Below are 16,205 nucleotides of genomic sequence, written 5' to 3' on the forward strand. Positions count from 1 at the left end.
GACTCGAACTTATGATCGTAGGGGTTAAAGTGGCCCTGTGAATTGGATGGGGGAGACATCACAAGCATTTCAGACTGAGCCACCCCATCATCTGTCAGTGACTGGAGCAGCTCTGCAGCAAAACTTCTATATCAGCTCTCTCCTGAGGAAGGAACTCCTGATACACCATAGATACAGAGACACTTAAAATTAATGGTAGGATGCGTCCTCGAATGTTGGCCACTCCAGAAGGACTAATGCCTATGAGGATCCCTGCCCTCAAGAATTTAACCGTGTAATTTAAGATATGTGTAAAAACTGATATCATGAATCTTTAAGTTCTGCATGAGTTTAGAGGTATCACTGACCATAACCAATCATCAGTAGGTGATTAAACGAGGTCCCATTTATGTATCCATTTATCCATCCATTTATTCATTATTCAATAATATTTAAGAGCATCTGATATTAAGATACACTGGGACTATATCTTATATTTTTACATGACCCACCATGCCAAGCACATAGGAAGAGTCACAAAACACATATTATTTGATAATGAAATGCTGGTTTTAGGTGTCTTTAGCCACAAAAGGTTAGGATCCAGAAAAGCAATTTTTAGCTTTACTATTCCAAGTGCTGTTTTTATTGAGGAGTTTTTCAGTCCCTGTAACTAGCTTAGAAAGATAAATGAATAAACTTTGCTGTACTAATTTACTCTTCAGAATTCAGCATGATTGATGCCCTGTTTTGTTTATTGCCCAAATAAGCAAAATCAGAATGGATTGCATGATTATTTTGAGATATGGTGAGTCCAGCTGATTTTATTCTTCCTTAATCATTTTTTCTACCAATCCATCTCCGGGAGATGATTTATCACAGAGCCTGCCATGGGTTCTTTAAATGAATAAAGTTTTAAAAAGACAGAAAAATTGGGGTGGGAGGGCACTAACCAGCCACAAAATAAATGGAAACATAACTTTATGCATTCCCACACATGCGTACACACACACACACACACACACACACACACACACACACACACACACACACACACACACACACACACACACACACACACACCCCTCGGTGGTCCTCGGTGCGGGAAGGAGGGATCCAGGACTCCTTTGATGGGAGTGGGGGCTCCAAAAGGAAGCATGTGGGCACAACGAGCATTTTGTGGATAAAACTTCGTCGGAGGCTACTTTTGCTTTGCCCTCAGAGGGTCTTTCTACTTTGTTCCTTAAGTCAGTTGGAGATTTTCTTTCTCCCCTGACCAAAGCAGGAGATTCATCTTTAGACAAGAACGGATCAGCTCTGTGTCCTTGAACAAATCAGTTACCCACTTTGGGCCTCAGTTTATCTAAGAAAGGAAGAGTGTGTTGATTTCCTGGGGCTGCGGTAACCAAGTCTCACAAGCCAAGTGACTTAACAAAATAGAAGTTCACTCCCTCACACTTCTGGAGCCAGAAATCCAAATTAAAGTGTCGATAGGGCCACGCTTCCTTGAAACCTGCAGAGAAGGATTCTTCCGCTCTTCCTCTGGCTTCTAGTGGATGTGGTCACTCCAGGCTCTACCTCCGTTGCGACCTGGGCTTCTCCCAGTCTGTCTGTTCTGTGTTGTCTCCCCTTCTTATAAGAGATTAGGATGGGGTTGGGGTCCACGCAAATTGAGAATGGCCTAATTTTAACGCGGTTACATCTGCAAAGAGCCTATTTGCAAGTCAAGTCCTATTTCCAGGTACTGGAGTTAGGAAAGCAGGACAGATTGGAATCATGGTTGAGAAGAAGGTAACGGAGCAGTAATGGTGGGACGGGTTAGTACCCCGCAGACTTGAACTACACCTGGCTCCGTGCTTTCTCTGCTAGTTCCCAGGGGCCTAGGTGTTTATATGAGGGGGTGGGTTGAGCATAAACCCAAGCTGGCCATTTGCTAGGCTGAGGCAGAGAAAGAATTGTGCAAGGCAAGCCATTCAGTGGGAGGTTTGAGCAGAGCCTGGATGACCACCAACTGAGTCATTGCAGACGGAATCCCCACGTGGGAGGGGAAGTTGAAGAGACCACCCTGAAATCCACGTTAACTTGAAAGCAAATGAATCTTATACCATTATATTCCAATGCAAAATATAGCCTTATTTCATAGAAACAAGTGAGAATAGGGTTGAGGGTTGAGGTCCCTAAACCCACCCCTGCATAATACAGGAATCAAGGTGTTTGCTTTATTGCTGAGTTCTATAGTAAATTTGTCCTCAGATCTGATACATTATTGGACCTTTTGTCAAAGTTACATATATATATATATATATATATATATATATATATATATATATATAGTGGTATGCACAATCAACTGCATTATTTACCAGTTTACCAATGAATAAATTGGCGTTTATTGAATACTTACTTGGTAAGCTCTGTACTGCCTGTTTTCATATACAGTGGATCATAAAGTCCAACCCTGTAAAGTGGGCATTTTTATTCTCATTTTATACACGAGAAAACCAACTTAGATTAAGTTTCTCTATTACCCCACACACCCCCCGCCAATTAGTGGCAGAATTCAGAATTACTTTTATAGCCTCTTAGAGCTCTTTCCACCACAGCCGAGCTCCCTGCCCTGTGTGAAGTGCATGCACTATGGTGTTTTCCTAAACACAGACCGAGGCAACTCGGCAACTCAGTTCGGTTGTCATGGAGGAGTTGAGCTTTCAGAGATTCACTAGCTAGGAAAATAAAAAACAATTCCTTCTTTAGAGCATGTTAGAGTTTATAAAGTAACATTCATTGTTTCTCTTGATTTCACGACCATCCTGTGGAGGAGAGGGTAACTATTACCCCCTTCCTCGTTGAGGGTAGTCTGAGAATTGCACCCAGCACCCGATCTGTGTGACATGGGGCTGGAGCACAGGCTTTTCCTGTTAACGATTGCTGTCTTCTCGATGTAGAAATGTGTCTCATGTGCTGACGATGAGAGAAAGGGAGCGTATGTGAGCCCTCCAGAAGGAGTGAAGGTAACAAAGGCCGGATGCACGTGTGGTCATGGTGTTGTTGGCGGGTGCTCATGAAATCCTCTGGGGCACGTTGTCTACTTGGAGATACCATCTCCAGTTAGCATTTATGAGGATTTACACTTGTTAGATTAGAGAGAGACTAATCTCCTGCCGTTCCCCATTATCCAAGACTCCTCCTAGAAATCATTACCTAATAAAGTGCATTTCAATATTCAGTAAGACTATGGGATTTGAAAATTTCTTATTCTGTTCTCCATGCTTGGAAAATTCTAGATAAACCCAGACCTAATGAATTCATTAGGTTTGTCTTTAAACTTGCAAAAGGTCTTTTACTTAGAGCCACCCCCATCCATAACCCATCCATCCTTACTCATCTGTTTATTCGGATGCATGTATGAGCACCTATGCCATGCTAAGTATCAAAGACTTGTTTCCAATTCAATATCAAGATTACAGTATGTTGGGAGGGAAATTCTCTCACTTTCATTTCTTTCTATAATATTTTTCATAACCAATGAGATTTTTTTTAGCTTTCTATTTTAAAGTAATTTTAGGCAAAGAAAGATGGCAAAAACAGTACAAATGATTCCCCTCTACCCCTATCCCTACTTCTCCTATACTCCTGAAATATTGTTAGTGTGTTTTATAACCACAATGTCATTATCAGGAACAGGAAATTAACATTGGCACCTTGCTATTAATTCAACTTATTTGAACTTTACCTATTTTTCTACCAATGTCTCCTTCCTGTCTTGGGATCCCACATTCCTTTAGACATTAGTTCTCCTTAATGCCCTCCAGTTGGCAACATTTCGTCAGTCTTTCCTTGTTGGTCATGACCTTGACACTTTCAAAGATTATTGGTCAGCTGTTCTGTAAAGTGTGCGTCAGTTTGGGTTTGTCTGGTGTTTTCTCTTTTTTTTTTAAGATTTTATTTATTTATTTGACAGAGAGACAGCAAGAGAGGGAACACAAGCAGGGGGAGTGGGAGAGGGAGAAGCAGGCTTCCCAGGGACCAGGGAGCCCGATGCAGGGCTCGATCCCAGGACCCTGGCTTCATGACCTGAGCCGAAGGCAGACGCTTTAACCTACTGAGCCACCCAGGCGCCCCAGTCTGGTGTTTTCTCATGATTGAAGTGAGGTTTATGCCCATTTTGAGTGAAAAATACCACATGTATAATACTTTTTTCTTCCTTCATTCTACACTTATTAATTGGGATTCTCTCATGAGGAAGAGCTGCTTTATGTATTTGATTACTTATGTATATTAGTATGGACTTATGAATATTGATTTTATTCTATGGGTTAATCTGATACTCTTATTGATTATTTAGTTGCTCAGATTTATCTAGCTTTGGCCATGAGAAACTCCTTCAGGTTGGCTTCTGTGTTCTTTGAACCAGCCTCTGTCTTTTTTGAGTATTTCCTCACTTTCTGGACCCTTAAGATGTTCCAGACTCATTCTGTATTTTCTCTGTTCCAGTCCAGATACGATTACATCCCCTAGGAGCCCTATTTACTTTCCTTGGATGATGGTGTTTAGACACCAAGATATGGGCAGTGGGTGTGCTCATTGTTACTGGGGGTCATTGGTTCTAGGCCTCTCTGTGAACAGAGCAAGGACATCTATGTATGCACGCTAACCCCTGGAGACACATATATCTACATTTTGGATGTATGTGTGTATATATTCGAAATCATGAGTTTGTACTGATACCTCTGATTCCAGGCCAACTTCACACAGTTCATTTTAGCCCTCCCCTTTTCCTTATAATTTGTTTTTCCAGCAGTGAGAAAACTGGCTCTCTTTATCTCCACTATATTTATATATTTGCAGAATAGTTTAATTCTAGCACACACATAACGTCGTTTCAGAATTACTACCCCATTGTCCTCTGATCTTTTTGTCTTTATGATATCCAGTCACGATATTGTTTCCCAAAGTTACTTATGTTGGTTCTTTCCTTCCCCACCCCTTCCGGGTAGTTTTGTGCTTCATTTCCAACAGGGTTTTGCTCTGTTCTGGTGTTGCTCTTCCTTTTTGGGTTCTCCCACATCCTGATTGTTTTTAATTCTTAGTTTTATTTGTAGAGTATGCAAAAAGTATGTGAAACTCTGCTGTGGTCTAAGACTGGGCATTATACCAGTAAATGTACCCAGAGAAGTGCTTCTCCTTTCTTATCCAAACTCCTCATGACCAAGCCCTGCTTCTCCCCACCCACCCCCTACACAGGACTAACCTCTGGTTTCTGGTTTATGTTTCTTGTATTTCTTTTTTTCACAAATGAGGATACATGTATATTTTCTTTTATCCCTTTCTTATACGATGGGTCACATACTCTAGATGGTCTGTTGAGTTTTGCATACTCCATCATGAAAAGCACTCTGTATCAGTCTATGGAGGTCTTCATTCTTTCTGACAGCTGTACCATATTCCATTTGTATGGATGTACCATGGTTTCCTCAAACACATATTGTTTCCAGTGTTTTGTCATTACAAAGCTGCAATGAATGTAACCTTCTGCGTATTTTTGTATTGTGGGAGGTATATCTTCCCAGAAGTGTTCTAGTTCAAGGGTTAAGTATGTATTTTATTAGGTATGACCAACTTTCCCTCTGAAAGGTTTGCACGAGTTTTCATGCCCACCAGCAAAGTATGAGGATGGCGTTTTCCTCACAGCCTCACCAATACAGTGTGCCATACTTTTCTTTCTTTTGGGGAGGGGAGCAATGTCATAGGTGAAAAATGCTATCTCGATGTAGTTTCAGTTTCGATTTCCATAATTTTGCATTGTTTGGTCCTTTTTAATACATCTGAGGACCTTTTATATCCTTTTTGTGAATTGTCTGTTCATGTCTTTTTCTCATGTTTCTAATTTTTTTTCGGTTTTTTTGTAACCTCAATTTTTTAGGGTATTTTTTATATATTATGGATATTAGCTATTTTTCCATGGTATATGTTACAAATATTTTCTCCCAGTTTGTCAGTTGTCTTTTGTTTGTGATGTGTTTGTTATGCAAAAAGTTTAAAAATTTTACATAGTCAAATGTGTCACTCTTTAATCACTTCTGGATTTTGAGTCCTTAGAAAGCCTTTCCCTACCCACAGTTAAAGAGGAAATGGCCCATGTTATGAAAATACTTTGAAACATTAAAAACATACAAATGGTAGGGTTTGTTAAAATTCATTCAAAACCGGGAATGTTAAGACCCCTCCCTTACTCTTTTAACTGCCTGGGCATCAACCTTCCCAGCTGAATCCTATTATCATTGCCATCCCTTACTTAACACCTAATCACCCCATCTTCAGGCTTCCCTGATCTCTTTACACCCAGGGACCCCATGTAAAACTACTCTGGGGTATCGCAGACCATCTCGCCTTCCCCAACACTTTTTACTCCTAAGTGTATTCTGTTTTGTTCTGGTGGTATTAGTAAGCAATTGCTTTAGAATTTTCTGCTGATTCAAGCCCAGAATCAGTACCTACACTTTACCTCCCTTCCTTCTTGCCTCGTCTCTTTTGTTCAAGCAACTCCTAAACTTCAGCATCTTCCTCTTCCAAAGACCACTCAGCCACAGCCTCTCAGTAGATGAATGAGTGCTATGTAGATGTGCTCAGTAGATGAATTCATAGCTGTGTCTTCTGCATATCACAGCCAAGTAATAGGGTATGCACCTGACAGAGTCTGGCCTGTCCAGCAGAACACAGATAATATGTCATCTGAAAGAAATAGGAAAATTAATCTTTTCCACATGCTGTAGAAAACAGTGTTAACTACAAAATATACTGAAATATTTTATACTTATAAAAGTGTTAGGTTTTTTCATTCTTTCATTATGACTTCTTCATTATGACGTTTATTTAAGTATGTAAGTAGGATTTTGTTAGCATAGTATTTTGCATATCAATGAATTAAGAATGAAAAATCTAAGTGATGTTTGAAAGGAAAAAAAATCTTTCTGTCAATCTTCCCCTCCCTGCATCCTCCTTCCCTCCTTCCCAGCACAAACCAAAGTGTGGAATCTGTCCTCAGGCTGCTGGTTTGGGAAGGTCAGAATGCCCTGGCATTATGCTTAGAAAAAAAGTGATCCACCAGGAAAGCCCAAGATGAAAATAGAAATCGTGGGGACTTGTTACTGCATAGCCATGCATTTCCATTTTTGATGTTGATGGGTCAACATTAAAATGTTAATTGATCTACAGACCTCTCTGCATGTTGTCTCTTGATAAATATTTACTATCTGGGTTAAGCAGTGATGGGACTGGTTCAGCTTCATATAAATTATGTACATCTGAGGAAATCTAACAGAGGCTGAGACATTCTTTTTAATAACAGGAGCTCTTGAAATTCATACAGTGGAAGAAGGGAAAAAGTTAGAGCTGGAGGATAAACATACAGCATTCTTGTTTCCCACAATGTTAATTGATTGATTGATTATTTATCTATTTATTTGTTTTCTTTCAGGGATCCTCAAAGTCTGGACCCACCGGAAGTGAGCAACGCAAAACTTCAGTATGCGGGCTGGGGTCCTAAAGGCCAGCAGCTGGTAAGCCAATCAAGCTCAGTGACCAGGTTTGAATTTGATGAAGTTTACATATTAGAGGCTGAATCTGTCTCATGACACTCGATGTCTGGGTTTGTGTGAGATACATTTTGGAAAAGGACACCAGAATATTTGCATGTGTAAAATGGTCTTTTTTTTGTTGTTGTTAGAGAATTATCTTGAAATTGGAACAGGCTGTACTGTGGTCCCCAGATCCAATACCCTGATATCCTGATAGCCCCAACTGTAGCTGTGTGTAGACCACAGGCTTACTGTGAAGTCAAGGGGTAAGCCTTGTCAAAAGGACTGTCAATAGGAATTAGCAGAATCGTGTAGTCATTGAAAGTTTCTTTTGCTTTGCTCTTGGAAGTCTGGCCCTGTTCTTCCGAGGGTTTTACGAGAAGGTGGATTTGCTGGCCTTTGTGGGGCCGGGCTCCCTGCGTGTAAGGTCAGCATACAGCCAGAGCAGCCTCACGGCTCCACATCAGACACCTACACGGACTCCCACTCCGGCTGGCAAGACCGACATGTTTCCAGAAACTGAACGGCCAGGCCGATCTAGCACGAAGGGCTCTGAGCAAACAGCAGTCAAGAGGCGAGGGCTCTAGTCCTGGGTGTTATCGGAACCCTCAGCTGTCGGGCTGCAGTCAGCCCGCCGGATGTTGAGTGAAAGGCGGGGTAAGATGATCACTCAGGTGTGTTCCGGCTCCAGCCTTACCCGAATCTTCTTCCCGGAGGTTGCAGCGCCCCCTGCAGGAAGCCCCTGCAGTATGAGGTCAAGTGACGCGGCCGGGGTCCCGCTCACCACGTCCTCCTGCGTCTTGATGCTGATTCCGTAAAGCTGCATTTCAAAAACTCTTTTCCTAAAATAACACAGAAAATGATTGTTTTCAAAAGCTTGGGGTGAGATAATATTGGACAGTCTGTCTTCTGTCTTAGGAATTAAAATAGTCTCGTTTCTCCCAGTGGTGCGATTATATTCCCTTGGTTGCATGTTGGTTCCTTTGCCCTGAAATGGTTTAAAGAAACAGGAGGGTGTGGGCCACAGCGCTGGCCTGGCTATTACCACGGGGACCCGGCGCCAGGCACACCGTCATCAGGATCCGGAAAGCGCGTCTAGCCAATGGGAGTCAGCAAGTGAGGGGAGGCCGGAGGCCACGGCAGGGGGAGACCGACCCACCAGTCAGTGCAAGGAGATGAAGCTCGCTTTTCCTCAGAGGCGCTAACCCTCCCACAAGGAGGACCTGCAGCTCCCAGGAAGGAGCCCTGTTCAAGACCGAGTCTCCAACAGCCGACTTTAAAGCCCTCTGAAATCCTGACTGAAGGTGTTTCTGGGAAGCAGATCCTACCCCTATGCGTCCCATCCTTCCGTACAAGTGACCTGTCACCTCCACAGAGTCTCTCCCTGCTCTCCATGGTCTTTGGGCGGCCTGCTGCCCACAGCCTCGCCCGCTGGCCTCACCCCCGCCCCGACTCGTGGAAGAGCTCGGGCTGGGCAGCCTCCTCACAGACGTCAGGAAAAGGACATCGTGACTCACACGCAGGCCAGCGCCTCTTTCCGCAGACCTGCCGCCTCTCTCCTTGTCACCCAGGGATAATCACGAAGCTTATGGACCCACGCCTCACCCTCGGCACGCAGGAGAGGCCAGACCCTGGAACAGAGGCCGTTCAACCTGATCCTACAGTTTGCAGAAAACCTAACCCACAGTTTACCTAAGGAGGAAGCGTGTGTGTGTGTGTGTGTGTGTGTGTGTGTACGCGTGTGTGTGCATGACGTTAGAATTACATCTGCAATTTGGAGGCAGACGGGGCGCCACACTGCTCACTCTCCAGACCCCTTACTTGCTAGGCCAGCCCATTCCCTACCCGAAGCCACTGCTGCCTTGCCTCTGGGACAATTGACTTTAATACTCAGGTCATGCTTTCTAGGGGCGAGGGTGGGCCTGAGTGATTACAGAGTCCTCACACTTAACCTCTTAAAGAGGAACTGGCAGCAAAGCTAAATACGCATCAGCTTCTCTGAGAAAGCTTCCCTGACCCCTCCCCGCGCCTCTGGGCTCCACCTCCGGCCTCCTACGTCCCCATGCGAGCTTCCGGTCACTACGATGTCTTGCTGCCACCGATGTGTCTCACCCCCGTTCAGCCACCTTCATCTGGGCATCCAGCACTGTCATCTTGTATTCTGGGTGCCTAGCACAGCACCTGGCGCTCAGTAAACATTTGTTGAGGTCAAGAATGAATGCATGAACGGATTGATTAATCACTTAATACATTCTTGTGATCCTCAGTCACTTAAACACAAAGCAAGTGGGTGGAGGCAAGTAGCCAGGACCTGTGTAGGTGTTCAGGATATTACTTCCAGTGAGGGAAGTTCGACTTCCTTTCTGCTCCAAGGAAATGAATGTTCAGTGAAGTAGTAATTTTGCTGATATTTGGCCATAGCACCAAAAGGACTAACGGGCTTGTGAAAGTTTTGAGTTCTTAAACTTTTTTGAACTTTGGGGTTTTTATGATACAGTTCTTGTACTGAATATAGTAGGCAATGTAACTCACCCTTGAGAGCATCCTATCCATCGGAGCAGGGCTCAGCACTCTTTTCCTGTAGGGGGCCCGTAGCAGATGTTTTAGGCTTTGCAAGCCCATAGGATCTTGGTCTCAACTAGTCCGCTTTGCTATTGTAGAGAGAAAGCATTTGCAGGCAATATAGAAAGAGATGGACATTGTTTCGTTCTGATAAAACTTTAGGAAAACAGGCGTTTTGGCCCGACGGCTGTGGTTGCTGACCCGTGGTTTAGGGGTTCATGTGCGCTCTCAGCTGCCCTCCCCTGAGGAAAGCCTGAGCCCAGGACTGGCACCCTGGTGACAGCTACTCTGGATGCTCACTCCCTCGGCAAAGGAAATCTGCAACCCGTGAGCAGGCCTTGCAAACACTAACAAATCCCTCATTGCCATTTTATTTTAAAAAGTAAATATTGCTCCCCAAAGGAAATCTACTCTAATTATAATGAGTCAGACTGAAATGAGTAATCCTCCTTTGGGTACGGAGAGCACAGCTGCAGTTCAGGTTCACCAGCGAGCTTTCTGAGCATCATCCCCTCCTAGTGGGGAGGGGTTTCAGCAACGCACTTGGCTCGGGGACCCCATTAGCCCCAGGGAGGTGGCACCCAGCACCAGGAGTGGGCTGACGGAATTTTCCCCCGTGCCTCCCCGTGGCCTCCAATTACTGGCTGTTGGCTTTTAGGGTGACTTTTGTTGGAGCTTCAATGACATCATAGGTAATAAATCCCGCCTGGCTGGCCCCTTGTCAGAGGAAAGGAGTAGGCGGACGTGGGGAGGCCTCCATTCTGCCAGAATCGTGTCCGGGATGGCGTTGGTCTGTGAGCTCAGTTTTTCATGACAGATAACCGTGTTGCTTCCAGAATTGGATCTGAAAACAGGGAAAACGGATTTGGCTAGATTAAACGGGATTAAATGAGAAAACATATGTAAAGTGTTGAGGAAGTGTCTTCCCCTCGCTTCCCCCCACCATCTTTATGTGGTCAGTGTCCATGGCCAATTTGCATTGAAAACCAAGTGATTTCAAAATTTTTCCCCAGACGGTGTCTCTCTTCATCTATCCTTTGCGGAGGAATCTCTGCCTGCATTGAGAGCACTCGGAGTTTCTTTTTTGTGTCTTTCCGTGAAGCCCCGCCCCCACGTGTGTTTGTCTATTTATGTGAAGTCTTATCCCGGCTAACCTCGAATACGATTGAGTTGTCTGTCTGGAGGTATCCTTCCTTGTCTTACACATCATCCCTGCAAGGACATCGAATAACCACAGATGCCGAGGGCAGCCGGGGGCCTTCTGTGCATCTCTGGCACACCCCGGAGGTCAGGCCTGCTCGGCGTGTCTCAGCACACTAGCGTGCAAGCCGAGGGAACTTAGCAGCACTGTGGCCTGACACCGCTTTCCTTTGGAGACTTCTGCAAATATGACTGCAGGGCATTAGCCGACATGAAGGATTCGAGGCAGGCATCTTTGCCTGCATACTCAGATGATCAGAAACGGGGAAAATGGGTTTCTCTTTGACTGGCCTGCTACCACAATGGTGATAAATGAACAGCTTTGAAAGGGATATTTAATAAGCCTATTGGGAGTTCTTCAGGGTAGGGATGGCTTCAGCATGTGACAAATGAAGAGCAGGTAGAGTTGTCTTTGGCTGGGGACCCTGCCAGAACAGGACTGGAGCCGTCCTTGGCGCACATCACAGGGGACAGGGTTGGGGGTGACAATCCAGCTGAAGAAAACCGAGGAATGCTCACAGGCTCTGCTCTCCCGCGCAGGAGAGGAAGCTGACTTTCTCATGGTCTCCGGGGGTACCCAAGGCAGTGGTGTGGACGACCATGAGAGACTGCTCTGTGTCTCCCTGGAGACAAGAGAATAAAATTGACTGTGTTTACCCAAATGGGGAGATTTCAGCTGCATGGTATGAAAAATCGCCTTGCTTACATGGCTTGTTAGACCCTTGGATACTTCTCCAGGGAGAGTCATGAACAGAATAACTCACCAAGGAGAGTCGAGGAATCCACTTAAGTGGCTTCTTCATAAGTGGCTCACATAGCAGCTCTCCTGATGAGGTCTCAGGGCTGGGCAGCCTGGACTCTCGAACATTCACCTGGCCCCAAGCATTCTCAGGGTGACAGATGTGACCAACAGTTGCTGTGGCCGGTCAGCCAGCTACCTGCGAAGGACCTGAAAGGCCAGTCCTTTGTGTATGCACAATTTCCATAGTCATTATTCACTCATTTGTTTACTGTTTCAGTAATTGCCTACTGAACCCTTCCCGTGCTCTAGACCCACCACTAGATCCTGGAGATGAGAAGAAAGGCGTGGTTCTTCCCACCTGGGGGACAAGCTGTCCGTCCCCGTATTTACCAGCTGGCAGCACCTACAGCTGCTTCATCCCACCCCGCCCTCCCCACTGCGTCTCCGTCCCCTCTGCGCACGCTCCGGGTCCTGCCCACAATAGGGCTGCAGGAGATGGGTCACTGCCCCGTGTGGGTGCTGGCCTTGTCTCAGCCAAGACTTGTGGGCCCTCCAGTCTGGAGGCAGTGATACCACCTGGAGCAAGGCCCAAGGAGACTTCAACTCCTCACTCATTCCCCTCTCACTTGATGTTCTTCCCATCAGAGCTGTTCAGCTCCCTGCAAAAGTCTCAGCCAAGACCGTGAAGGCCTCCTTGAGGGGACTAACGGGGTCCCCGTTTTCACTGTGGATGCTCTCCAGCCCCACCTGCCATCAGACTTCCCGCCCCCCCCCCACACTGCCAGCAGCCCTCGCGCACTCAGACCCGTGTTCTCTGAGCTACCTGCCCTGGGCACCTTTACAGGAGCCCTGGGCCATCCTCTGCCTGCGTGGGTGGGCACTCGCTCTCTGGCCTGCCACGTCACAGCTGTAGCTCTCAAACGACTGAGTCTGCTCTGAGGACACCAAGCTCTAAAAATCAACTCCTTAGGAGTGCTTGGGCCTCAGTGTTGTGTTCTGCCTGCTTAGCACCATTTTACTGAAGGTTCCTTCTAACATATCGACGGCAAAGGAACCTGAGGATCTCACTTCCCCAGTTCACTAGCTTGTGACTCCTAGCAAACGAGTTATTCCTCTAGGAGTCAGTGCAGGATCCAGAAGAATTCGAGCTGAAGGTTTTCATGCTCACATTGGGTCACTTCATACCATTCAGGTTTCTGCTGTAAAGAAAAAGAATTTATTTATTTATTTATTTTTTTATCTATTTGAGAGAGGGAGATCATGAGCAAGGAAGAGGGGCAGAGGCAGAGGGAGAAGCAGGCTCCCTGCTGACACAGGACCCAAACCCCAGACAGCTTTTTTTTTAAAGATTTTTATTTATTTATTTGAGAGAGAGAGAATGAGATGGGGGAGGGCCAGAGGGAGAAGCAGACTCCCCACCGAGCAGGGAGCCCGATGTGGGACTCAATCCCGGGACCCCAGGATCATGATCCAAGCCAAAGGCAGACGCTTAACCGACTGAGCCACCCAGCTGCCCCGAGTATGTATTCTTTTTATTGAATTTTTTAATTTTGGGAAAAAGAGTGTGTGTGTGTGTGTGTGTGTGTGTGTGTGTGTGTGTGTGTGTGTGTGTGGAGGAGGAGGAGGAGAAGGAGGAGGAGGAGGAGGAGGAGGAGGAGTTACCAAGAGTCTTTCTTGTTCTCTGATTTTTCTTTATTCATAGCATCCTGTTTTATTTTATGGGTGGTGTTAAATCTCTTCAATCTTTGTGGGGATACTAATTAGAGAGGAGGTGGTGGTGGTATGGTTTTGTTTTTTAAATTATGTTGCCTAGGTATTTTTGTTCTTTACACGTTTTCCTCCCTCATTTTATTTTATTTATTTTTTAAAATATTTTACTTATTTGTCAGAGAGAGAGAGAGAGAGAGAGGGAGCACAAGCAGGGGGAACGGTAGGCAGAGGGAGAAGCAGGCTTCCCGCTGAGCAAATAGCCTGATGCAGGACTCAATCCCGGGACCCCAGGATCATGACCCAAGCCAAAAGCAGACGCTTAACCGACTGAGCCACCCCGACGCCCAAGATAAAGAATTTTCAAAGAGAGCCCATTAGCATTGTAAAAATTCATGCTACCAAAGTGTCAGTGATTCGACATAAGATGAAGAGATTGTTCTTGAAACACCAAAATGTTCTGTTAAATGGAATAAAGAACAGAAAGGTAATAGGCGTGAGGATTTGCTTCAGGCACCTCTCAGGAGTGGGCATCAGCAGAAACACTGGCAGTCGCAGGGAGGACCACCTGCTTTCGGGGGGATAGCAAAGTGCAGAAGGGACGAGTAGGGGGCACTCACCATGCAGCCTCGACCTGCCCCCGGGGACAGACAGGTGCAGCTGTGCTGGGAGCTAGATGGCAGGAGCCCCGGAACAGCCCAGCTCTGAACTCACAAGCCCTTATCTGAAAACCCCACCGTAACCTTTCAACCACCTGTTCCATCTCAGAATCTGAAGGTCCTGATTTGGAGCCTTAGAAGGAAAGGCAAGTTTATTTAGTTTGTTCTGTTTTTTAAGGGCCATTAAAAACAAAAGCTTTAGCGTCAGAAGGGTCACATTCAGATCTTGGTTCTGGCACTTACCAAAGGTGTGGTCCTAACACCCTTAATCTCTCCAAGCCTTCCTTTCGGCATCTGTAAGATGGGGATAATCATGTGTATCCTCTAGGGGTCACTGTATGGATTAAGTGAATTTATTTAAAGGACATGGTGTAGAAACTAGGATAAAGAAAACACTCAGTAAACAATGGCTCTGTTGTTGTTACTAGAATTATTACTTGGCTTAACCAAAATGTAGAGAGTGAGGAAAAAGTAAGGATTTCATCCAATGGACGTTTGGTGTGTGTCTGACGGTGAGTTAGGCTACACGTGGTAAAGCAGGGAGATGCGGCCTATGAGGGTTGGGTGTCCAGAGGGCTCAGTCTCTTCTTCAGCTCTTCTCCAGCTCCTGGCATGCTGTTCAGAAAACCTACCACCCATCCCTGTTCCTCTAAGCCTGTAGCTCCTAGCAGGTCTGCATCTGTCTCCTTAGAAAAGGCCATTCCACAGGAAGTGAGATCATACAGGACTTGTCTTTCTCTGTCTGACTTACAAAATGGTAATTATGTGACAGGAGGGAGGGGGTAATATTTCAAGAGAGTATCAAGTCACCTTAAACTTAAGACGGTGTTATGTGCCAATTATTTCCCAGTGATGCTGGAGGAGAGCCTGTGGCCCTCTTGCTTCCCTGGCCCTCGTGCACCAGCTGGCCCGTCCTGGGACCTCGAGCTGGACAGGGGTTCTCCCAGCTTATCAGGCAGCCGCCAGGCACCTGAGCAGAAACGGATGCGCTGCCTCCCCAAGGGCATTATTGCTCACCCGGTTCTAAGTCACCTAGGGGGCAAGCAACGTTTTATTGACGTTGACAAGTCCAACGAGGGGAGAAAGATTGATCTTTCCAGCGGGAGAAAATTATTTAATGAAATGTCATAGACATGGGGAGGACCAGACTGAAGTGACATCCCATTAATAACTTATAAAAGCCTCTAATCAGTTTGGGTTAATTTGGTATTCATTGTAAAAACATTCATCATGGGCACTGAAGTCCATGACAGTAGCCAAGAAATTAATATCACCAGGATGGAAATTGCCTTATGTATCCTCAAATAATGGATGGAGCAGTTTAGTGAGTGATTTACTAGCTCACCGAGGGTACCCTTCAAGTTTAACACAATATGTTATCTCTTCATGTCCCTGTGGGACTCAGCCACTTAATGTACACTCAAGTAAATATGCTGAGTTTTTGTTACTTAGCCTGAATGGATGGGGCAAAATAGCAGAGCTGCCTGACAGTCATAGTTGAAGAATGAGGGGAATTAGGAGGCGGCGGGTGGGACATTTTCCTTCCACCAACAGGTTCTCTGAAGACACGGGGATTTCCAAACACATAAGCAACTCATAACTGCGGGATTCTAGAGGACGTGAGGGAAACAATGTAAATAGCAACCAGTGGAGTTTTTGAAGAATTTTCGTCCTGCTGTGTGAATACAGGGGAGGGGTGTAAGAGAAAATTCATTCTTAAAACAATACAGAACTATGTAGTAAGAGTCACAGAGACATGCCCACGGGTTAGCACCCGAG

At 45.5% G+C, this 16,205-nt stretch overlaps 1 protein-coding gene across 5 annotated transcripts in view; it reads left to right on the plus strand.

Moving 5' to 3' along the window:
* The window catches only part of DPP6 (dipeptidyl peptidase like 6), a 956,302-nt gene that overhangs the window by 780,031 nt on the left and 160,066 nt on the right, over positions 1-16,205 (plus strand). For all 5 annotated transcript variants that reach the window (XM_027574866.1, XM_027574864.2, XM_027574862.1 and 2 more), the window contains exon 7: positions 7,457-7,538. In XM_027574866.1, the coding sequence (XP_027430667.1) occupies positions 7,457-7,538 (82 nt within the window). The remainder of the gene's footprint in view (positions 1-7,456; positions 7,539-16,205) is intronic.

Source organism: Zalophus californianus, chromosome 12 (assembly GCF_009762305.2).
Source record: "Zalophus californianus isolate mZalCal1 chromosome 12, mZalCal1.pri.v2, whole genome shotgun sequence".
NCBI classification, from domain to species: domain Eukaryota; kingdom Metazoa; phylum Chordata; class Mammalia; order Carnivora; family Otariidae; genus Zalophus; species Zalophus californianus.